Source organism: Sarcophilus harrisii, chromosome 1 (assembly GCF_902635505.1).
Source record: "Sarcophilus harrisii chromosome 1, mSarHar1.11, whole genome shotgun sequence".
NCBI classification, from domain to species: domain Eukaryota; kingdom Metazoa; phylum Chordata; class Mammalia; order Dasyuromorphia; family Dasyuridae; genus Sarcophilus; species Sarcophilus harrisii.
The window spans coordinates 226,677,987-226,704,064 of record NC_045426.1 but is presented as its reverse complement, the minus strand read 5'-3'; the positions used below and the strand labels follow the sequence as shown (position 1 = coordinate 226,704,064).

The following is a 26,078-nucleotide window of genomic DNA, read 5'->3' as shown; positions in this document are numbered from 1 at the left end:
AGATTTAGCTCTTCTCAGAAATTCAATGATCCAGTCAATTCCAATTTGGATGGGAAAAATGCCTTCTGCATTCAGAAAGAAAGAAGAATGGAGACTGAATTTATATTGACATACTATTTTTACCTTTTCTTCTTTTTCTTGTCATGGTTTTGCTATTTTGTTCTGATTTTTGTCTCTCAACATAACTCCTATGGAAATTTGTACAAAATGAATGTCCATGTAAAACCTTAAAAAAATTAAATTTAAACAAGGCGGAACCCACAATAAAGTAGAGCTCTGTTTCTAGGGTGAAGGGTGCAATGTCCCAAGCTACAGGGTTTTTGTTCAGCTGTTTTCAGAGATCCCTGTAAGTTTTCAGATGTTTCAAGGTGATATCATCCAAGGAGAAGTGTGTTTACTACCCTCTTGTACTCTGGACAAAGAGCAAGCACAAGCACTTTTCAGCCCTGGAATTGTGTTAAGGGTCCCACCTGCACTGTGGCTGTAAGTTCTCATTACTGGTGCTCCACCTTACCCTGGGATTGGGAACCAGTATTGTGTCCTGGATCTGAGTATGGGTAAAGCAATAGAGTCCTGCTTCAGTTCAGGACCTCCTTCTGATCAGATGCTTGAAACCCTTACTCTCTATGGGCTGAGACCTCTGGAAGCCATCTCTACCCTAACTGCTGCTTCTTTCACTGCCCCTGCTGCTGAGTCCATGGTTCCCAAGGCCTTCTGGTTTGCTGGTTTTCTAAGGCTCTCATCTCAAATGCACCAAACCTTTCCTGCTAACCTTCTGTTTGTGGGCTGAAAGGTCTGGAAACTACCATTGTTGTCACTGATTCAGAGGCCCCTAGACCTATTCATCATACATTGGGGCAAGGGCTGTGTTGTAATGGCCTACACTGGGACTGTGCAGCTCTCCCACCTTGGTGCAACAGACCTTTCATACTGACCTTCTAAATTGTCTTTGGCTAGAAAATTGGCTAGCTCTGTTTTGTGGGTTCTGATACTCCAACCTTTGTTTAGAGTCATTATGTAAAAAAACTTTTGAGGGTTTTGGGGGAAAGCTCAGTTGATTCCCTGCCTTTACTTCCCTCCCATTCATTAACTTTAATCCTATTTCTCCTTTTCAAGACTAAATTTGAGAAAGTGTTCTGTAACTATTGTTTCCACTTCTTAAAAAATGTTATTTTAAAGTACAAAAGAGTTAGAATTACAACCAAAAATCATCTAGCCAACAAAACTGAATATAATCCTTTGGGGGGAAAATAGATATTCAATAAAATAGAGGGTTTTCAAGCATTTTCAATGAATAAACTAGACCTAAATGGAAAATTTAACTTTCAAATACAAAATGCAAGAAAGAAAGCATTAAAAAAATAAACTAAAAAGACAAGTCATAAGGAATGCAATAAGGTTAATCTATTTATATCCCTACATGGGTAACTGACATAACTCCTAAAACTTTCTTATTATTAAAGTTAGAAAGAGTTATATAGATAGTTGAGTGATGGTATGATTATCTTTTTAAAAAAATTAAGGGCTGAGACAGAAAAATGCACTTAAAGAAGATAGAATGTAACAAATTGTCTGACATAAAAGAGGTCTGAAAAAGATTTTACAGTGAAGGGGGAAATAGAGGAAGTGGGGAGGGGAACATATGATTGATCCTTCATCGGAATTGACTCAAAGAGGTAATAATATACTCAACTCAGTTGGGTATAGAAATCTCTCAATATAGAGGAAAGTAGAAGCTAATGAAAAGGAGGTCAGTTTGGTGGAGGTAAAAGTCAGAAGCAGAACATGACAATGGACAAGGTAAAAAAAAAGGAGAATAGGATAAGCAGGGGAAACAAGATGGAGGGAAATAACACAGTTGGTAATCATTACTGTAAAAAAAAAATTACAGTGAGATTCTCTGATAAAGACTTCATTTCTCAAACAGAAAACTGAATCAAATTTATAGAAATAAACCATTTCTCAGTTGATAAATGATCAAAAGTTATAAACAGGCAGTTTTTAGAGTAATCAATGCTATTTTATGGTGTTCTCTTCTTTTGTATAATATAATGGTTCTCTGAGAGCAGGTTTCTTGGGGAGGTTTTCTGGAGGCAGCCTTAGTTTCGGTTCCAAGTAATAATCACTTCAAATGCAGCCAGCTGATAAAATCCTAACGTTTATTTTCTCCGTCTGAGTCTTGTCTCCTTGCCTGGAGCTGGGCAGCTTTCTGGAGAGCCTTTCAGACCAGCCTTGGTCTCAGTAGGGGAAGTGCAGGAAGCCAACCACCACAGTTGTGTGAGATGAAGTGAATGAATCTGGTTCCACCTCTGAAAGTGGGCTTCTTCTGAACTGACTCTGACTGGCTCACTGAAGCTCTTTTTATGCTCGGTGTAAAAGGTTGACTCCTCCTCCAAGAGAGTGGGATTGTGGGTTTCTGACTTGTGAATCTCATACTGAATACTGACTTGTGAATCTCCCAAAAGTGTGAACTCCAATGAGTACTTAAATACATTAATGAGTTAGAGAATTTGTTAAGTACCATGCTAAATTAGGCAACAGACATCACTTTGTAAGGATTCTAACACTATCTAACCTGACATTTTTGAAAATTTCTCTAAATCACTATTGATGAGAGAAATACAAATTAAAACAACTCTGAGCTACTACCTCATATCTGTCAGATTTTCTAACAAAGAAAAGGAAAATGACAAATAATGGAGGGGATGTGGGAAAATTAAAACACTAATGTACTATTGACAAAGTTGTATACTGACTGATTGATTCAACCATTCTGGAGAGCAATTTGGAACTATGCTCAGAAGGCTATAAAACCATAACATACCCTTTGACCAAGCAATACCACTACCAGGTTCATATCCCAAAGAGTTTAAAAAAAAAGGAAAAGGATCTATGTGTACAGAAATATATATAGCAGCTCTTTTAGTAGTGGCAAAGAATTGGATATTAAAGGAATGTTCATCAATTGGAGAATGAACAAGTTGTTATATATGATTATGATGGAATACTCTTGTGCTTTAAGAAATGATGAACAAAGTGCTCTGAGAAAAACATGGATTTACATAAACTGATGCAAAATAAAATGAGCAGAACCAGGAGAGCCACTGTACACAGGAACTAACGGCATTATAATGATCCAAAACAATTATGTAGAATTTAAGTTAAAAGGTGCTATCCATCTCTAGAGAAAGAACTGGTAGTGTCTAAATGCAGATCAAAGATACTTTTTTAAAACTTGATTTATTTTTCTTTGGTTGTTTGTATTTTCATTCACAGAAATATGTTTTACATGACTGCTCATATAAAATCTATGATCAAATTGCTTGCTGTCTCAGTTGGGAGAGGGCAGGAAGGGAGAGAATTTGGAGCTCAAAACTTTTTTTTTTTTAAAGAAAGAATGTTAAAATTGTTTTAACATGTAATTGAGGGAAAATGCAAAATATTAAATGAGATTTTTTTTTAAGTTCTTGATTTTGTATATAGTCCAAATGTCAACATTAATGTTTGATATTGGCTGCAATACCATTCCTATAATTTAAAATTGAATTGTCACTCAGGTGATATTTCTGATTCTCTACTCTACTGATTTTCCACCATCTAAAAATTTGTTTTTTAAACGAATCCTCCCACCCTGCACCTCACCCCTCACACACACACACACACATACGCACACACACACACACACACACACACACACACCTCTACATGCCTACCTCTTATCAAAGTTCAGGATACCATATTTAAAAATTACTAAACTCCAATTACATTTTATTTCTATGTTGAGTTTTGGGTTTGTTTGTTTTTTTTTTGAGAACTTCCTGATGCTTCTTGAGAATACAGGAAATTCCCTGACATGCCACAGAATCAATGGAATCACTACTAAAATTTATGCAGAATCTGTTATCAAAATCAGATTTATTTACTTTTTTGGGAAAAAAAATTTTGAAATTCTGGACATAATAATGAAATGCTTTAGAGAGCTTTGTTTTGTGGGGTATAGTAGCTTAGCCTCAAAACTACACAAATCCTAACTCATGTTTTTTCTGTTTAGAAAAAAATGGATAGTCGAGTGCCATTTTTTCTTGATGAATCATTCCTCTCATCTAGACTGCCCTTACTCTTTTACCACCACCCCACCTCCAACCCTAAAGCACTACATTTTCAGACTACATAAAAGAAAGTTTGTTAAGCTGGATCAGACCTTTGTCCCATTTTATCCCACTTCCATCTAGAGGCATTACTTGAGATTTCCAAAGCAGGCAAAAAATGGCATGGATAGTTTAGAGCTGGGGTGGCCCAACCTACCAGGAAGAAAGGGAATTCCTACTAGTGACCCCTATGTCATATGTCCTAGAATTTCACATAGTAGACTACTAAAGAGAATTTTATCTTGACAGAAACTCCACTGAGTATGGGAATATCTAGTGTAACCTTACACAAAGTTTATTGGCTTATTTTTCCTTGCTGTAAATTCTGTAGAACAAATCATGCTCAGAAGTCTCATATCCTTGAATACTGAAGCTGCACAGCAACCGTCTATGAACTGTGGCGAGTTTTGTGGTCTGGATGACTGCCCATTAAAAAACTGAGCTTCAACTTGATCTGGAACAGATTCTAATTTAGGTCAGGGGAAGCTATTGCAGACTTCACTGTGCTCCAGTGTTAGCCATTATGTACTTAAGGTAACTAGAAAGCATTTGGAAGTTTTTAAAGAAATGAGAAATTTGACTTGGATCCTATGCCTCCGGGAAGAAGGGCTGGAAGATGCAATTATTTTCTCTTTCAAATAAAACCCTCAACAATGGGGATTGCAGAGAAAGGCCAGGACCTTAGGTGCAAAACAATCTTTAATGTGGTTTCAAAAGACATAAAAGGTTAGGGTTCTAGTAGGCATCCAAGGTGTTTTCAATGTAATCCAATTTAACCCAAAAGCATTTGTTAAGCATTTCCTAGGAGGCAGCTAGGTAACTCAGTGGACAGAGCACTGGGCCTGGAGTCAGGAAGAGCTGAATTCAGATCTTGCCTTTGACACTAGTTGGGTGACTCTAGGCAAATCATTAAACCCCTATATGCCTTAATTCATTGGAGAAGGAAGTGGTAAACCACTTTAGTATCCCATATCTGTGAACCCCTACCTCAAACCCCCAACTTCCCTCCAAAGGAGTGGACTAAGGTGACTTCATGTTTCTTCTTTGTGGTTAAGCTTGTTCTTTATGTAGTGATTGACTCTAGCCTTGCTCTCTCAGGGCAAGACTAGTTACATTTCCCCCTAAGGATTCTAAGGGTCTCCTTGAATGGTTGAGTTTGTCTTTCTGTAATGATAGCAGTTTAAGTGTCATCTCTTAGAGATGTTCATCCCATTGGTAGCTGTCAATACTTAATCTTCCAATTACCTTTAATCAATTTGTATTAATTGACTTTTACAAAGGCATATTTACTTATATATTGTAAGAGAAAGAGTAGAAAAAATGTTGCCCAACACTTCAAGGGCATGCTGTATCCTATACTAACTAAAATCAATTTCTACATGGCAATGGCCCCATCAAATTTATATATAAATGCAGCATTACACATATAGCTGACAGACTGGAACCAGTTACAGAAAGTCCATCCTTGTTCTGGATCTTTCCAAGGCATTTCCTCACTGGAAGAGCCATAATATCTCATTGGATGAGCCTCCCCAGCCTCGTACAAGTGTGATATTGCTTCAGTCATGCTGACATCTGCTCACCAGCCTTTTGTTACCCTTCTAACTCTGTAGCATTTGACTTCAATGTTTTGTGGAGATTATTCTTTCCATTTACATTAAGAACATGTAATGTGTATATGTTTGTATGTATGTGTTTGCATACAGACATGTATTTTGCTGTATACACATATAAAAATACATCTACATATACATGGATATAGTTTGGCATTGGGCTGATTTTTCAGAAGTTGGATACATGACAGAAGAAAAGAGGATTGAATACTAAATTTTTAAAACTTTAGAGTGGCTGATAAATTCTCCTATTTGAAGCAAGTGGTGTGACAGGAGATATGGGAAGGAAAAGGAGAAAGAGTGGTGGAATTGGTGGAAGTTCTAAAGCAATCCTGTAACTGGCCCTAAGATTTTTATTAGGGACTGAATGATCTGCATCTCTCATGCAGTTGTTTAAACTCCAGGATACCTGAATTGGAATAGCTTTGAAAGAGCCAGACATGGCTCATCCAGAGATTTGGGACCACTTCATGGCAGATCTTGGGGTCCAGTTGATCCTAACGCTCTTTAGCATCTGTTTTCCTATTCTTCTAGTCAACCTTAAGAAGTGTTCAGCAAATTTTTTTTTATTACATACTCCTAGTAGTAAAAATTTACAAACACTCACTATCAGTATTTTATATTTATTTACCTAACATACATCTCCCTTTTTATTATATGTCATTAGTATAAATAATCAGGGGATTGTCATAAAGTTATTTCTTTTATATCTTTCAAGGAATCCTGTATGATTTGGACATACACATGACAAAATAAGTAAAAGAAACCAAAAATTTAAGCAAAACCCTCAAACTAGGGAAAGGATAAACAAACAGAAGCAGGGCAAGGAAAGAGAATTTGGGGGAAAGAGTGTCATCAAAATAGTTTAAAACTAACGGTTGGGGTAAAATACTGACTTATAAGAGGAAGGAGATTTTAAAATTTTAAGGAAAAAAAAATCTAAAGAATTAATGGAGGAAAACCACAATCAAAACTTTATACATGTAAATGGAATAGTAAAATGAAGATAGAATGCATGAAAAACAAAATCTCCAATCATATATAATATATATGTATATGTATCATATATATAAAATATATATATTATACATTTTATCATTTATCATATATATAAAATATATGTGAAAATATATAAATATATATAAATATATTCATATATAAATATAATATATATAATATATATTCATATATAAATATATATATGAAAATATATAAAATATATATGAAAAATATCTTTAAAAAGGCACATTTTTAAAAGACTAGAACAAATTTTTCTATGTATTGAATAAATAAGTTGCAGGCATTCATGATAATGATAATGATAAAATATTACTGCACCCAAAAGGCTGGAACACTGTACCCACACTTTCATATATAGTTCTTATACTCAGACCTATGTATGTAGTTCAGACTAGTTTCAGCCCTGGAAAGCTCTAATGTACTTACCGAGAAGAGGGACAGGCTCTCGTTTCTCATAATATTTGACTTGTAAAAGCTTTCATCCTGGTACCTTGGAGAATAAGTTTTTTAAAGCTTAGGTTTGGGCTTTTGTTTAGATTTCCCTAAAGGTGAAATAGAAAGGTATTTAATGTGTAATATAAATCACATATGGGACAGATTATTTATATTCTACACACAAAAGAAATGCTAGCAGACACAAAAGACTCATAGTGGCAAGACAGTTAAAAACAACTTCAGTAACAGTTTACAACTAAGACAGGTAATAAGTATAATGGATAAAGAGCTGGGCAAGGAGTCAGGAAGATGCATGTTCCTGAGTTCAAATCTGGTCTGAGACACTAGCTTCATGATCCTAGGCAAGTTACTTAATCCTGTTTTCCTTAGTTTCCTCATTTATAAAATGAGCTGGAGACGGAAATGGCAAATCTCTCCAATATTTTTGCCAAGAAAACCCCAAATGGGTCATAAAGAGTCAGACAAGACTGAAGAATCACTTATAGAGTCCTATTATACTTCTTGGGAGAATGATATTTAAACTTCATCAAAAACATAATGAAATTTATAGGATTTACAAGTATTTTACATTTGACTTGTCTTCATTTTCCACATAACTCCTTGTTCATATTTTCTCGTAAAAGGGACAAGACTTAAGCTAAACTGTTTATTAATTTTTTTTAAGAATGCTGGAGTTGTTGCTGAAGACTTCTCCCCTTGCTGCCAATCAGCTCAGACTTGAAGAGAAACAAGATATCTGAACTTGTCAAATTAATAAAATCATCTCCAAACCTAGAAATTTCTGCCTGAGAATAAACACCAATTTCTTATGATCAGGAAAAAAATAGGCAATCCAAACCCTCAGACTTGCCTAGACAGGATATATATTTTGAATACCCTGTGTTTATGGCTTCATGATAGCCAGAATAAGGTTTGAGCAAGCAACTCTAGCTCAGCTTCTGTCAGAAAACAGATCAAAACAATCCAAACTTAATTCACAGCTAGAAGGGAAGAAATCCCTGAGGATTAATCTACTACCTTTTCAATATCCACTTAGTTTTCAGCAATTCCTGCTTGGTAATTAATAGACTTCATCATCTCAGTGATGAGTCCTTCAGCACTGAATCACATTTGGCCAGAATCAAGCCCCAGAGTTTCTTCCTCTTGTATCAGCCAGCTCCAGAAATAGCATTTTTAAATCTGCTTCATGGGGTGGCTCTTATTAAAATAGCGTCAGTAGAGATCATCAAGGAAATTTTGTTAAGTTTAAAGAAACAATAGACAATGATCCAGTATCTATAATAAAACTAAATCAGCATCAAATTACGTAATTCATTAAGAAAATTGTAATTTGATTGCAAAAAGATGTATATGTATAGCACTAATAAAAGGACACTTAAATATTCTTCTTTCAAAGCTGGACAAATGTAATAAAATAATAAAAGTAAAAATACAGAACTGAACAAACTGTTGAAAATAGAACTGAAAAATTTATGGCATATTTTGAATTGGAACCACATGATAACTTTACAAAATAGAACATATACTAAGAAAGATAAAAGTTGCAAATAAATCTTTTAAAAAGTATAATATTAAATACATTCTTTAAAAACCTAAGTAAAATATAACAATATGAAACAGAATTAAAAGATATAGCTCTTCATGGATAATAATGACATACTAAATAAGGAACAAAAAAATCATGGAAATAATAACTATGACAAAAATTCTTAGAAGAAAATTATATCCTTAAGAACATGCATTAACAAAATTGAAAAAGCAATTAATGTTTTTCATTTAATAATTGTTCAACATAAAAGTTTTTTAAAATGAAATCTAAAATTTGTATAAAAGAAAAAATATTGAAATTAATTGGGAAGCAAAGGACTACAGAAGCAATAAATAATGTTAATATGAAAATAAATAAATATAAATAAAAGCTGTTTATTTGGAGAAGACTAATAAAATGATAAACCTCTAGAAATAAATAAATACAAAGAATTCCCAGAACTAAAGTTATACAATCATGCATCAGCAGAAATTGAAAATTAATTAGAAATGATGAATTACCTTATTTTAAGAAAGTCTAAGTAAATAGAGTACCAAGTAAAGATCTTAAATAGTACAATCTTAGAAGATAAAGTTGTACTGGCTTTAAAGGAACTACCAAAGGGAAGACTAAAACCTTGTTTTGATGTATTAGAGGGGAATTTTATCAAACTTTTAAAGAAAATTAATTTGTGTAGTATAGCACCAATATTTTTAAATTGATGCACTTTTTAAATGATGCACTTTTATGAGTAAAATATAATCCTAATATATCCTATTCTCTACTCATCTAGAGTCCTGCATGTCCAATTGTCTCTTGGACATGTCAAATTAACTATCCAAAACAAAACTCGCTCCCTTCTCAAAGAACTTTATTGTCAAGGACACTACCATCCTCGCAGGCAACCAGGTTCACTTATGTTGGTTTAATTTTTGACCCTTTATTCTTATTTACCTCACATATATCTATTGTCAGATTTTATTTCTACCTGCATAGCATCTGTTATTTACTGTCTCTTCTTTTCTGCTCATACAATAAAACTCTAGTTCAGGGACTCAACACCTCTTACCTGTATTATAATAGTCTTAAGGGTTCCCCCCCCCCCAATTCCAATTTATCCTTCACTTCTACCAAGTATTTTTTCTAATAAATTTGACCATGTCCTCTCCTACCTAATAAAGCCCAAAGACTCTCTATTACCGCTTTTTTGAAGCATTTAAATCTCTTCATAACCTGATCCCTTCCTCCATTTCTGTTCTTTACCTTAGTCCTCTCCACATAATTCCACTATTGCATAAACTCAAACTTATACTAAACTCATACTTAAATGAGGAAAAAAAAATCAGAAACCAATATCCCTAATAAATGTTGATGCAAAAATGTGAAATAAAATATTAGAAAGAGGCCATGCCAAGATATTTAAAAGAGTATTATGACCATGTTGAATTTCAACTGTTAATTCAGAATTGTTTTAATATAACGAAACTATACACAAAATAGACCTCATTAATAATTTAAATAATTTTAAACACATGATTATAGCGATAGATTCTGAAAAAACTTTAGCAAAAGCTAACACCCCATTTTAATATTTTAAAAAGAACAACTTTAGAAGTCATAAGATTAAGTGCATCTTTCCTTAACTTGATAAACATAATTTATCTTGTGCCAAGAGCTAATATGATATGTAGTGGAGAAATTATGGAGGTAAAGTAAGGTTATTTATTATCATTAGTATTTATTTTATATAGTTCTATAGATACTAACTATAGCAATACAATAAAAAAAAATTGTAGAAATACTTATAAGAAAAAGAAAAAACAAATTGTCGTTTTTGCAGGTCATATGATTGCCCATCCAAGAATACAAAAGAATCAATTAAAACTTTTAAATATACAATAAATTTAACAAAGTTACAAGATATAAAATAATCCTTTATAAAATAAATGTCATTTGTGTTTCCAATAAAATCCAGTGGGAGGAGATGAAAAGAGAAATTTCATTCAAAATAATTGTATAATGTATAAAATATGTGGAAATTTCTCTTTACAAATATCATAAATATGAGCTATGTGAATACAACTATAAAATGCTCTTTATACAAATAAAACTACTAAACAATTGGAGAAATATTAAATTAATCATGGCTAGGTAATAACATAATAAACATTGTGATGCTACCTAAATTACTTTTCTCATTCAGTTTCATACCAAAAAGACTAAAGAATTATTTTGTAGAGCTAAAAAGAAAAAAGAAGAAATTTATCAGGAGGAGCAGAAGGTCAAAAATTTCAAAGGCAATAATGAAAAAAGTAGGAAAGAAGAAGGTCTAGAACATTTCAAAATGTGTAGCAAAACAATAACCATCAAGTATTTGATACTGGTTAAAAAAAATAGAGAAGTTAATCAGTGAAATAGTTTAGGGATACAAATGTACAGAAGCAAATAAATAACAACCTTAATGTTTGATAAACGTAAAGACCACAGCTAGTAAAAAAAGGATTCATTATTTTATTTTATTTTTTTATTTTTTAAAAAATGGTAGACAAAAAGGGATATCAGTCAGGAAGAAATTAGATTTAAACCAGCACCTCATACCATATAAAAAATTCAGTTCCAAATGGATATATAACCTTTATATGAGGAATCACATCATAAAAGAATTAGAAGAATAAGGAAGAAATTCCCATTTGGATATATAAACAGGAAAAGAGAACTAGAGAAAACAACAGAAGATACAACAAAAAATTGGCTACATACAATTTTAAAAGTTTTGTGCATAAATCTAATGCAGTTAAAATGAAAATGAAAAAAAACAAACTAAATCAGGTTTCTGGGATAAAGATGTCCTTTCAAAGATATATAAAGAACTGTTTCAAATTTATGAGAACAAGCTCCATTCCCCAATTGATAAATGGTCAAAGGACAGATTAGTTAGTTTTATTGAACTTTTTATTGTTTCTTATATGGGGCTCTCTGGAAGGAGGAATAGAAAATAATAAGTAAGAAATGAAAAAGTTGTAAAATAAAAAAAAAAGGATAAAAATTATTTTAAAAAGACTATTGTGGCTAAAAAGACAAGTCATGATGAAGTCTTTCTGAACTTAGACTTAGAGACATAATTAATTCATTATTGGGCCTATACTTAAATCTTTTCTTGGTTGGGAACATTTACTTCAAATATCACTACACTAGCATGGCCTTTGAGAACTTAGGATCACTTCAACATGATGATAGAGGATCATTGAGTCTCATACATGACATATGTTGAAATTTGCTTAACTTATGCAAATTAAGACAGAAACATCTGGCCTAAGAAGTCAAAGATTCTCCTCTCTTCCCTTCTATAATCTAAAGAGCACTAAAATATATGAGTAAGGGAGATGTTGCTTTCCTCACTGAAGCTTGTGCTCACTTTCACAGATTAAAAAACACACACATATGAACATGCATGTGTGCATACATGTGTGTGTGAGTCAGTGTGTGTGTGTGTGTTCAGGCAAGGTCTTGTCCTCAAATATTCATCTGGTTCCTTAAAAAGCATGAGGTCTTTTACTTCCAAAATATAGCTCCAGGATTTTAATGCCTTCCCAATAATTTTTAAAACATTTCAAAAATGAACTTTTATGAAGCAGTAAAACTAAAATGAGCCAGATTCTTCTAGTGCTCAAACAGCTCACTGAAAGCATGCAATGTACTTTGGGAAATCCCATTAACTCTTTCAGGTCTTAGAGAATTCAAGTGCTCTCCAATAGGACCTACCTACCCTGTGGGGAATGTATGTGACTAAACAATTCTATCCTAACAAGACTGTCAGCAGATTCCATAACCTTGTTTATTGTTTCAGGCACAGGGAGCATAGGGAGAGAGGTTAAGGAAAAGGCATAGATAATTGTCCTATTTGTGGATAATCAAACCCTCTAGTTCTAACTCGCCTCATTCATGCACCCAGCCTTTCACTTATTCCACTACTTAATTAGCAAATTGTTTTGGTTGGCCAGAGAACGTAGAGCTAGAAGCAATTGGTTGAGTGTGCAGATAATAATTTAGTCTTGATATACAGTAAAACTTAACAGAACTATTCAGAAATGAAATGGAATACTTTTATAAATATTCCACTTATTGAAGATATGGATAATTTAAAGACACCACTTATGGAAGATACAAAAAGGAGTTACATTCTAATTTAACTTGGACTAGATGACCAATAAAATCCTTTCAAACTGTGAGATTAAAAGGAAGAAGAGGAAGTAAAATCCACTAATTTTGCTTCTCAGATATGATCAGCAATAAAAATGGAGAGCAAGAGAAAACTAAGAACTGAAATAAAAGTATGATATTTGCTGTCGTTTTAAGCTCCCTGTGAGCCCCTTAGACTGTTAGTTCCTTGAGAATGAAGTACCCTGGCATATAGTAAATGCTTATTAAAAGTTAATTGATTGTCTGTTTTCAGTTTCTATGGATAATCAAAAATTGTTACAGGAAATGGGAGATATATATTAAGTAGCCTTATTTTTATTTTTATGGTTCAAGAGCCTCAAGGGAGTAAAGGTTCACAGATAAGGAGGAAGTGAGGTTTAAGATGAACTTCATTTTCCACTACCAGAAGTGCTGATATTTCCTTGCTCTTACTAATCTAATTATACTGCTTTTAATAAAAATGATATTGAAATCTGAGTGAATTTGTTAACATCTTGAATTTACTAGAGGAAGTAGTGAGTTGGATACAAGTGTCATGAAGCAAAGATTGATGAGAGACCCTAGAGACAGAGCACAGGAGTAATAGGGAAAGGTGTGGTACAGGGTGATTGACATTTACCAGATATCTCTGTTTATAAAAATTCCTAATTAAGGGCCAACTCTCTGCTGATGATACTCTTTTTACTTAGTAGATCAGTCCTTGAGTGACAGTCTGATATCAAAGTCTTTCCAAATTTCCTTGACCTATAAAAGTTTGAAAACTGCCAATACAATATTAGAGAACTGGGGTTAGCTCCCATGTCATGATGAGAATATGAAACAGAACATTGCTGAAGGATTAGGTATATCACCAATCATAATTTATGGAATAGCCATTCTATTATTGGTTTCTACAGGAGACATAAAAGGTATTGTTCACCTCTTTTGGGAGAATGTACTAGAATATCATGATGCCCATTTTCTAAATGAGGAAATTGAAGCACAGAAAAGATGAGTGTGATTTATCCAACTCCATAAAAATTAAGGATTATATAATCATGGACTAAGAGTGGGAAGATATAATCCAACCTCTTTTTTTTTTTTTTTTTTTTTTGACTGATGAAGAAACTAAGGCCCACAGAGGCTAAGTAGCTTTTGCAAGGTCACAGAGGAAGTTCACAGAGGAATTTAGCAAATATCAGACCTTGGATTTACTTAGCATCATGGATATCTCAAAACTTTAAAAGATATGCTTTCCCCCTTGTGGCTATGTCCTGTACCAAAAGTGGGGATTGTGACCCTCTACATCTTAGGAGACCTGATGTCTCCATCTGGAAAGAAGCCACTTGAATCCTAGAAAGATTATGCCCCAGAGACATTGCAGCACTTGGCAGGTGATTCAAGGGAAGAAAAGGAGAGGCCTGCTGAACATTCCAAAGGAAAAGCTTTTGATCTGGTGGGTGGTCTAAAATCTAAAAATGTTGATGTCACAATATTGGAATGTTTGGAAAAGCTAGAGAAACAGTTTGGCATTATGCAGAATTTGCAGCAAGCTTGGCATAAATTCATGAGCAAAATCTAGCACAAAGAGGAAAATCAGTTTGAGTTCATATGTGATATGTGGAAAGTTTGTGCTTCAGAGCCTAAAAGATAAGGAAGTGTTGAAGCCAGACAATGTAGGCAGTTTTAGATTGCTCCAAGTAAGCAATACACTGATGGGTAGTAGATAGCTATTGCTGGGGGAGAGAGGGGAGAATGGGGGAAGAGTAAGGGAAAGTGTGACTTAATAAACTTAAAATAGAGAAAAACACTAATTAGATACAATGAGCTGATCAACAAGCTAGAGTTATTCCCTTTTCTTAAAGGGAAAGTCTAGAAAAATGATACCTCTAGATACCTATTAAAACATTATCCAGGAATTGTTGTATCAGCTATAGAAGCGAAGTGAAAGTCCAACCCGATCTCAAAGATCTGAAGTCAGTAGCTCAAGGAAATTCTCCTAAGAAATGGAACAATGGGCAAAACCACTGTTCTCAGAAGAACAGAGAATTGTAGGACCAAAGGTCACAGAAGCCTGAGCCAAGAACAACAGCAATAGAATTCAGCCAAAAAGACATTGCTGTCTTCTGTTGTAACTGTAATATAAGTGAAAGAACTTCAGATTTGGAGAGTGAGGTGGCTTTGGTTAGAGTCCTGGCTCTGGTCTTAGCTACCTGTATGGCTTTGAGTGAGTCATACTCAAATGCTTCTTGGATTCATTTCCTTATCTGTAAAACATGGAGGGTGGGGCGGGGTTGAAATGGATGAGGTCTGTGTTCCCTTGAGTTCTAAACCTATGATTTAATAAGATAGAGGTGCATGCAGGATGGACTCAAAATCTTCTTAGGGTGTTACTATTGTACTTTCCCCCAAAAATATGGCCAATAAGCAAGAGGAAATAGAAATGCCAGCCTTACATTATTGCAATTTGTGGAATAAGACCTATTACTAGATGTGGCATTGAAGGGGTATCTTCTTAAAAATAAACAAGATAGGTAAATGGAAGTGTGTTTGAGGATTAGCATTGCATATAATATGATATGTCCATGAAGAAAGCTGAGAATGAGATGTAAGAAACATAGTGAAGAATGTTTGACTGGAGATTATAGTGTCAAAGAATGATACATGTAAAATTGGTAAGGACTGTAGATATCCACATAATCTAACTTCCCTATTTTACAAATGAAAAAATCAAAGCTCCAGGAGGAAAAAAAACTTATTCAAGGTCACACAAGTATATTAGAGTCAAAATCTTGATCCAGGTATTCTGACTTCAAATCTAATATATTTTCTACTATGTTACTCCAATCTATGAAAGCAGAAAGAGAAGTGATGTTGTCATAAGAGTATAATATAATGGCCTAGACAAAAAGAGGAATTAAATGAAGAGTTTGGAAACACAAATTACAACTAGGTCATAGGGCCATGATATAGTAGTGATAGGGAAATAGCAGTTATTTAATCACCTGCTGGAGTGTTCTCTTAGCCACAAATGAAGCAGTTAATAATTTGTTTAGGAATATAAATTATTCTATAAAGATGGCTTTGACTTCATCCCAAAAGTGTTTGTACATTAAATCACTGTTGTCATTTTCTTTGATGAAAATATCTATTACTTCTATGATTTGTACTTTGAAATACTGATTCTTCAGGATTAAATTATTTAGTATTCCATACATTTGAAAGCTTCCTTCGAGGGACTTTTATTGATTTTATTCTGTTGCAGTTAGTAAAAAAAAAAAAAATGTATTTAGTATTTCCATTTCTTTACATTTATTGACATTGTTTTTATTCCTAATACATGGTCAATTGTCATACAAGTTCTATTCATAGTTAAGAAATATGTAATCCTTTTTATTCCCATGCATTCATTTCCAGAGATGTACTATTTTTAACATTTCTAAAATTCTATTCAAGTTTTTAACTTTTCTTATCTTTTTGTTAGATTTGTCTAGGTCCTAAAGTGTCCACACTGTTATAATTTTGCTGCCTAATTTTTCCTGCAATTTGATTAATTTTTCCTTTAAGTACTCAGATATTATGCCATTCAGTACATATATATTAAGTATTGTTATTATTCCTTGATTATGGTACCTTTAAACATAATTTATTTTCTCTGTTTATCTCTTTTAAACAGTCTATTTCTATTGCTGCATTATCTGAAATAATAATTGCTATTTTTAATTTCTGAGCTTGATGAAAGCATAATAAATTCACCTCAGGGCCTTCATTTTAATGCTGTCCTTCTTTATATTTCAAATGTGTTTCTAATGAATAACATTATTAGATTCTTCTTTCTTATCCATTCTGCTACTCCCTTCTATTTTATAGATGATTTCATTTTTTAATGTTCATAGTTATTATTGTTAATTATGTTTTTCCTTTCACCATGTCCTCTTAGACTTCCTCTTTTTGCCCTTGATCTATAACCCTCTTTTCAAAGAAAGTCATCAAAAAGATATAATAAATACTAGTGATTTATAATTAAAGGGATGTTGTTTTTTGCTACAACCACTCTTCTCTTCCCCTCAGCCAGTTACATTCTTGCATATTCTTTATTTTCATTCAATCCCCCTTTTTTTCTACCCTATGAATTTGAAATTAATTTTGCTTATGATTATTCTCTTCCTGATACTACAATCTTTCTTAAATCCTTCTCTCCCTGAATCTTATACTTCTCTATTTACCTGGTAAGTTCAATGTATTTCTACACCAAACTCCCTTTTTCCTTTTCCCTCTCCCTCTCTTCACCTCCCTCTCTCTTCCCTCCCACCCTTTCTCCCTCCCTTCTAGGTCCCAGTCTATGATCCTATGACCCTTTTCACTTACATCAAGTATGAGAAACATTGAGTTCAGTTGCTTTAAATCTCCATTTTTCTACCCTTTTTTCCTACTTTTAAGAAGAAAGGAAATAAGCATTGATTAAGCACCTACTATTTATTAGGCTAAATAGTTTACAAATATCTCATCTTTCTCACAACAATGCTGGAAAGTAAAATCCTCCTTTTACAGATTAGACAGAATAAATGACTTGCCCAGAGTTAAGTGACTCTAGGCCTAATGCTCTATCCACTGTACCACCTAGCTACTTCTAAGACTATTAAAGAAATAAATTTATCATTAGGAATCTGAAAGTAGACACATCTCTTCTTTCCCATTAGAACATAAGCATTTTATCATCATTTGGCCCCTTCTGATTGCTTAACTATATTTGTCTTTTTATATTTCTCTTGATTTCATTTCAAATTTTATATTATATTTAATTTTAGTCTTTTCATGAGAAAATTTGTAACAAGTTGAAGCTCTCCCCCCAACCCCAACAGTAACTTGCAAAAGAGAGGTAGCATAAAAGTTATCAACAATATAAGATCAGAAAAAGAAATAGACTATGTAACAAGAGTGAGAAATGATGGATGATCAGGCCAGTTGCTACACTGGTAACCATGGAATGCTATCAAAGAAAAAAAAATAGCAACAACAACAACAAAAATCTAGAAGTTCCCTAGCACATTGAGTGGAATCTTTTTAGAGGTCTTATGAAGCAAAAATCAAACATGATAAGAAAGCCCAGACTTGAGAGAGTGAAATATACGCTGATGAAGGAAGAATAACCTAACAATGGATGGAATGAAGAATTGAGCACAAGACAAGGGTTGTATTTCTCTGTACTCTCCCCATTGGGTGCTCCCTGACTGACTGTCTAACACTCTTAATCATGGAAATTAATAGAATAAAATGCTGAAATCAGGAGGACTCACAGGACTTTTGAAGTAGAGGACTGAAATCTCTGACAAAAAGGGAAAGGGAACAAACATTTATTAATATTCACAACAACCCTGAGGAATAAATGCTTTTATCCCCAATTTACAGCTGAGGAAACTGAGACACAGAGAGGTTAAGTGGATTGCTAAGGGTCATACCACTAGTAAATATTTAAAATTCCCCTAATATGGAATTTGAACTCGGGTTTTCTTGACTCTAGGGCCATCAGCTGCGACATCTAGGAGATGGTCTGTCTGTTCATTTTGTTGTAGACAGGGAAAGATCAGCCATTGGAAAAGCAACATCTAAAGTGTACCTTCAGCACTCGTTAGAAGTCCGATTATCATACAAAATGACAAAGAATCTTTCCTGTTCATATTTGTTCATTTATTCAACAAATGTTTATGAAGTATCTAATTAAAATTAAATAATCTACCTGATTTCTGCCCTCAGGGATGATACAAAATAGAATATGAGAGAGGCAAAAAAGATGTCCAGACAAAATGATCTAGCAACATTTGAGGAAGGAGATCACTTTCAGCTGTTCATCTGAGAACAAATTCCCTCCATTGCTCAGTGAGCAAAGGGCTCTAATCCAAGAGCAAATAATTTTCCAGCATCAGTAAAGTAAACCTCATATGCCAATCACATAGCTCTCCAATGGTCATAAAGCTGGGACTCCCAAACACCAAGACCCCAGGAGAATAAATTGGCAATGAGACAGGAGCCTTAGGGCTACAATTCACTTGCATATGTGTTTACATAGCTTTTTTTTTTTTTTCAAATAAAAAATAAATACACACAGCCATAAGGTTTCTTTGTTTTTCTATCTCCCTGGAGAGAAGAATAGGAACTGTTGCTTATTTGAGCTCGGCAGCAATGTAAACCTGCAGTTAGTTAGCTGGGTCTTGACCTGGATACTCTAGGGAGGAGACAGAAGAAGCTCTGGTTCACGTCTCTGAGTTCTTTAATTGGGTCTGCCCTTAATGTGGCATGCTGGGTGCTTCTGAGTTCAAGTTAATCACCCAGATAGAAATGGGATACCAGGCACACTAGAGAAAAGGAAGAGCTTAAAAGATATTAAGGATGCAAATATTGTTACCTTATGATACCAGATTCATCCCATCCAAATCTTTTGCTAAACTCTATGCCCAAGACTTCATGCAGCATGCATAGTACAAGATGTCCCCAGAAATACCTACATAACATGAGAAAATAGGTGTAGACACAATGAAAACCAAATAGGAACACCAAACCCTTATATTTATCTGCCCTACTCTATCAGGCAGATATCTCACTGACTCCCTTTTTACTTTCAGAACAATTAGCTCTATTATAGTATAAGTGAGGCAGTCTTATAAATACCAGTTCTACTTCTCTTAGATATTTGTGTTTACAGCTTACATTCACACCAAGGTAAGAAACAGATGCCCTCTTCAAGGAAATGCAGGTGGTTCCTTACCTTACCTTAACTCCATACCTTACTATGCAAGAGACAAGATTGTGAATTTTCTCTTCTTTTGGACCAAATTCGTTGGGAATAATGCTGGAATTAAAATAGGAACAGGAAAGTCTAAATTAAGGATCATCAGTTGGTCAACCCCCGTCTATTTGTTCACTCCAAACCTTGACTGATCTCCAAATCACTTAGATCAAGAATCTTGTAGATTCAAAGGATAAGGACTCCAAAAAGCATTTATTAAGTGCCTATTATGTCCAACTTCTGGGATTACAAAGATTAAAGCAAGATAATCCCTGCTGTCAAGGAGATTACATTCCACTGAATGTAATGGCATATACAAAGAGGTAAAAGCAGAGTAATTTAAGAAAAGAGAAAATATTAACTAGGAAAGTCTGCCTGGAAGAGACTGCATTTGAGTTGTGCCTTGCAGGAGGATTCAAGAAAGACTTCTAAGAGGAAAAGATAAGGAGGATATACATCTTAAACCTAAGGGATAACTTGAGTAAAGACAAGAAAGCAAGCATTTGAAGAGTAGTCGTAAATTCTACTAAAATAGAAAGGAGAATCACACAGCCACCCTCCTTCCCCACCTAGTTCAGGCCTTTATCCTCTTTTATCTGGATTATTATAGTAACTTCTAAATCTGTCTCCCTTTTTCAATCTCTTCCCTCTCCAATGGATCATTCATAGCCAAAATAATTTTCTTACAGGACATAAATGGTTATATCATGCAAAATCTTCTGTGATGCCCCATTCTAGAAAACATGACAAAATTCTGTTTGGAATTTAAAGTCCTGAACAATCAGACTCCAAGCTATCTTTTCAGCTTTATTTCATACACAAAGAGAATGGATAGATGTGATGTATTATGAAGGAAAAATCAAAAAGACTTGGCAACTATATATGGAGAATGAGTGAGAGGGAAGAGTCAAAGACAATTCACTTTGTGATTGGGAGAATGATGCCTCCCACACAAATGTTTATATTTTGTTATGGGGTGTCAAGGAGCTGGTTCCTGTTCTTTGAATTCCTTTGATTCTAAAAGTCAAAACCTGAGGGACTTTACTTGGGTCGTACACTGTCCTATCTCTGTTTCATCAGAAATCAGTATCTTAAAGTCAGTGGTGTGAAAGGCTAGATTTTGTTTTGCTTGACCTCAGAAGGTGAAAATAATAAGAAAATGTTTCAAAAAAAGTAAATTTTTTTTTTTTTAAATCTCAACAAAAGGAAAACCTTCTGATGTATCCAAAACTAGAATATACTGCCTAAAAAATAGTGAGTTCCACGTTACTGGCACTAGATATTAGATGTTCACTTGTTGGGAATAATGAAGGGGAATTTTTGATTATAGAGGTAATTTCATATATGGGATGGTTAAGATGACTTCTGAATTCCTTTCTGCCTCAAAGCACCTAGGAAACTAGTAAGGAGCCATCTAATGTTGCTTTCTGACTTCTCTGAGAATTGTACATACACTACATTCAAAGAAACATTACCTGATGGATGTCATCAGTTCAAATGCAGGAAATATAAAATGTCCAAAGAGGGAGGAGCAATTGACACATGGAATGGCCTCTATCTCTACATAAGACACAAACACTAGCAGAGTAGGTTCTATGGAGAAGTTGGAGACTTTTAGGTATTAGTGGAAACATTTATTTTCTTACCATTTTTATTCAGTCCCTCATACCTTCATTAATTATCATAGCAAGAATCTTTGCATCCATAACTTCTCCCTTTCCTCTCCATAATTAGAACAATGGAGTTCTCTATCTCATTAAGACTTGCAATGTTTTCTTCACCACACCCCTGGGAGTGAGTCTGTTCACACCATTTTATATGTAAGGAAACCACAGCACAGTAAGGCAATTAACTCCAAGTCCTTCCTTCAAATAATTTGCATGGAGAAGAACAAGATGATTAGCATCTCTAAAAATGAAGCAGAGAACACAGCACTTTGACTTTAGTAGATAATCAGTATTGTGTGCCAGGCACTTTTCTGGGTGCTGTTGACTCAACAACCTAAATACAATAGTCCTTTTCCTCAAAAAATGTACATGCTGTCAAGGGAGACAACATATACATATATAATCATATATAAAATAAATATATAAAAATATACATAAAATAAAAATGGAGCAAATTTGGGAGTTGAGACATTAGCCCTTGGGGAAGCTAGAAGCTCTGAAAGAACTTAGATGTTCTTAGAGGTAGAAGTGAGGGAGGAACTTATTTTAGGCATGGAGAATAATTTGGGGAAAGGCACAAAGATGGTCAATGGAATATGCTGTTTGAGAAACAAGTCCAATTCTTCTTGATCATATAGTGTTTCAAGCAGAGCAGTGTATAAAAAAGCCCAGGAATGTAAGTTAGTCAGCTTATAAGGGATTTTAAAAATCAAAGAGAAGAGGTTGTATTTTACCTAAAGGTAGCAGAGAACAAATGGAGTTGATTGAGCAAGAGGATAGCAGCACTTAAAAATATCACTTTGGCAGAAGAATGAAGGTGGGTTGGAAAGGAGAGGGAGACTTAAAGCAGGGAAACCAATAAACAGCCAATAAATTGAATTGAGTCGCATCCAACACTCACCTTCCATTCCTCTTGGCATTCTGTCTTTCTTGCTTCTTCAAGAACACTTAAGCAGGTACCTCCAATCCTGATCACCAGTCTTTGAGAAAAAAAGATTTTTAAAAAGTCAAAAGGAGCACTCACTAAATATGCATTAAACACCTACCATGTGCCAGGCACTATGATTAGAACCAGGGAACACACAGAGAGGCAAAAGACAATCTTTCTTCACCTTTAAGAAACTTACAATTTAATAGAAAGACAAGATATAAACAAATATGTACAAATGATCTATATATAAGAAAAATAAAAAACACTAATAGAGGGAAAGTGCCAGAATTAAGAGGAATTGGGAAAAGCTTTTACAAGATCTGATTTTACTGGAGACTTAAAGGATGGTGTTGCCCTCTCCAGGAATATGGAAGATGGGGGCAGGAGCAGATTTAAAGGGGAAAATAATGAGTTCTGTTTTGGACATATTTAATTTAAAATGCCAACTGAACAATCAATTCAATATGACTAAAAGGCAACTAGAGAACAAGGGTAGAGGTCAGTAGAAAGGCTGGATCAAAATAGATTTGTGAATCATCAGCATAAGTATGGTAATTAAATCCATAGGAGCTAACAAAGTTACCAAATGAAATAGTATAGAAGAAAAGAAGAGGGTATGATCTGGATGACTGTTAAGATTCTTACAAGGTGCCAAGTCAGTGGAATTGATGAGATAATGATTCTCTAATTTACATAAACTTAGTACTTACTATAATTCCACAAGATTCACATCTTTAAGAGAGCATAGGTAAGGAGGAGCTCTCAGGCCCAAAGAACAGAAGCCCACTAGAAGCTCTGAACTTCAGCCAGGATTCAGTTGAGGAGATTCACAAGCCAGAGAAGGCAGCTTAAGCTCTCGGAACCAAGACTACAGAAGGCCTCCGGAAGACTAGCCAAGCCCCAAGTGAAGGAGACAAGACTTTAAAGGAGACAATTAAGGATTTGGACTTTTAACTCCTGGCTGCATTTGAGGTGATTATTACTCTGAACTGAAATGAAGGCTGCCTCTAAAAGCCCCCAAGAAACCTGCTCCCAGAGAACTTTATATTTTAGAGAATTATATTACAGATGAGGATCCAACTAAGGATAGAGGAGAGATCAGGTAGGAGGAAAACCAAGAAGGAGAGGTGTCTAAAACCAAAAACCTAGAGAGAAGAGGGTATCAAGGAGGAGAGAGTGATCAGTAGTGTCAAAGGCTGCAGAGAGGGGAAGGAGAATGAGTATTGAGAAAAAGCCATTGTATTTGGCAACTAAGACACGCTATATGTGGGGTTCCAATTATTAATGGTACTAATCAGTTGCCAAAACCCCCAATTATAATGGGAATTACTATGAATATGATTATTACAAAGGCATGAGCTGTGATGATTACATTGTAGATCTGATCATCACCAATTAAAGTTCTGGGCTGGCCAAGTTCTGCTCAGATAAGGAGACTCAGGGCAGTACCAATTATGCCTGCCCAGGCACCAAATAGTAAATAAAGAGTGCCAATGTCTTTATGATTAGTAGAGAATAGTCATCGAGTAATGAACATTGGTAAAATTGCTGAGTGTAAGCACTGAACTGTAAATTCAAAGACAGAGACTAGACATCTCTTTTTACCAATAAATTGAAGCCAAATGTCAAGGCCCTTAGGTATTAACTAAGAGTTAGGGGATAGATACCTTCCAGTTTAGAGGCACAGGTAACCCATTGAGCCTCCCAGGGCCTCCCCACCTTTTTTTCTCTTACAAGGTGGGGAGGCTTTGGATGTGTTCGAAGGCTAGGTAGTTTAACATCTGCTTAAGACTTGGAAGGCCTTTGGCCTTTAGTCTATAACTTTGGAGAGTAGTTTTAATGGAATGATAAGGTTGGAAGTTAGATTACAAAGTGTTCTTTTGTACACTTTGTGTACAATGAAAGAATTTAAACAATGAAAGGAGAGAAAGTAGAGTATCCATTATAGATGGCCTTTTGAAGGAGTTTAGCTGCAAAGGACAGAAGAGATATACAGACAATAGTTAGCAGGAATGGAAGGATCAAATAGGTTTTTGGTTTTGTTTTTTTTTGTTTTTTTTTTTCAGGATGTGATGAGAGAGAGAAGGGGAGACATGAGCATGTTCGTAGGGAGTAAAGAATGAGTCAATACAGTTATCCCTTCCACATTAGGAGAGTCAGGGGCATGATAAAAAAGGAAGAGATTTGAAATATGTTATAAGAGTAGAGATGACTGCTGTGGTAATCTGTTGGAGGAGACAGAATGGAATGGAATTGAGTAGTTAGAGGAATCACATAAGATAGGAGTGAAAGAAGAGATCGTGGCAGAAGGCATCTAAATGATAGGAGATGAAGAAAGAAAAAGTTCCCACTAAATGACCTCTTTTTTTTTTTTTTTTTTTTTTTTTTGTAAAATATAAGACAAGGGTCTCAACTTAGGGTAGAAGAAATCATGGGAAATTTGAGGAAGAATGAAAAGGTTTAGAAGACTCCCTATGGAGATCAGAATAATGAATTGATAAGGATTTATGGAAGGATTGCCTAGCAACAATAAGGACCTGGTTAAGGTTGTGTAACACAAATTTGTAATGGATCCAGTCAAAACAATTGCATAAATGTCTCTCTTTGTTTAATAGAATTGATATATGAGCAAAGGCAGTAAATGGTGGAAGTGATCCAAGATTGACACTTAGCAGGGTATGATTGGTGAAATGACAAGGGGACTAGGAATTCAAAAGAGGAGTTGAATTCCAGCTGTGAAGGTGGAATTGTGGGGTTTGACATGTTGAGTTGAAGTGGTTCACCAAGGAGTAAGGAAAGTGAAAAGAAGAGAAAGTGGCTAGGGCAGGAAAATGGCCTGGGAAAAGAAGTCATCATATAGACAAAGATTAGGATTTTGTAAGTGAAGGTATAGAGAGAGGTAAAAAGTCAATATATTATGTTCAGATAAAAGGATTTCAGAATACTTGAACATGGAGGTGGTAGGTGATGACAAAATCAAGACTATTGACTATCTTTGTGTATGGTTGAGATGGGATGAAGGAGTAGCTCATGAGAGATAAGTAGGTTGAGGAAATGAGCAGTTCAGGTGTTCGAAGGAGGGTCAGTATGAGGCTAAAAGTTCAGGAAGAGAAAAACATGTACCATGTACCAAATTCATTAAGAAAGGAAGGGGAATGACTTGGATCTGTAGACAACAGCTACTAAGATTTGTTTGGGTGTTAGATGTGAATAGCATGATCTCAAAAGGTTCTCAAGTGATGGAGTTAAAGAATAATCTTCAAGTGGCAATGGGAAGCAAAGAGTATTCTGATTCCTACACCTCAACCAGTGACCCGAGGAGAATGAATAAAGGAAAAGCACATCTTGGAAAGGATTACCAGGCAGGTTGTGTTAAAAGGAGCTTTAAATTTTAAGAAAAAATTGGGAGAGCCCAAATCTAAATACTCTACATATCTTCAGCTTACACCTTCTGTTTTGAAATCTTCGTCATCAGTCATCACTGGGTTGGCATATGGAGAGGCAAACTTGAGTTCAAGGTCCCCCGTGAACTGGTAGAAGAAGTTGCCTCACTGCCAAAGGTGACTTTTGGATCATGGTTCCTAGAGATAGAAAGGTCTTCTCTTACCAAATAAAAACTATCCCCATTACTCCCAATCCCTGCCATGAGTCTGGCTTTTTTCCACACTGATAATTCCCCCCGAATAAAACAGGTTAATGAAATATGCCAGTCAGTGACTTTATCTTTTGAGCACATTTCCTATTAGCTCTGA

At 34.7% G+C, this 26,078-nt stretch overlaps 1 protein-coding gene across 1 annotated transcript in view; it reads left to right on the top strand.

Annotated features, from left to right (window-relative positions):
- Window positions 1-9,013, top strand: part of ERCC6L2 (ERCC excision repair 6 like 2) — a 162,646-nt gene extending 153,633 nt beyond the window's left edge. The window contains exon 19 of the mRNA XM_031937698.1: window positions 7,902-9,013. Coding sequence (XP_031793558.1) covers window positions 7,902-7,977 — 76 coding nt within the window. The 3' untranslated portion in view covers window positions 7,978-9,013. The remainder of the gene's footprint in view (window positions 1-7,901) is intronic.
- Window positions 9,014-26,078: the final 17,065 nt, after the last annotated feature.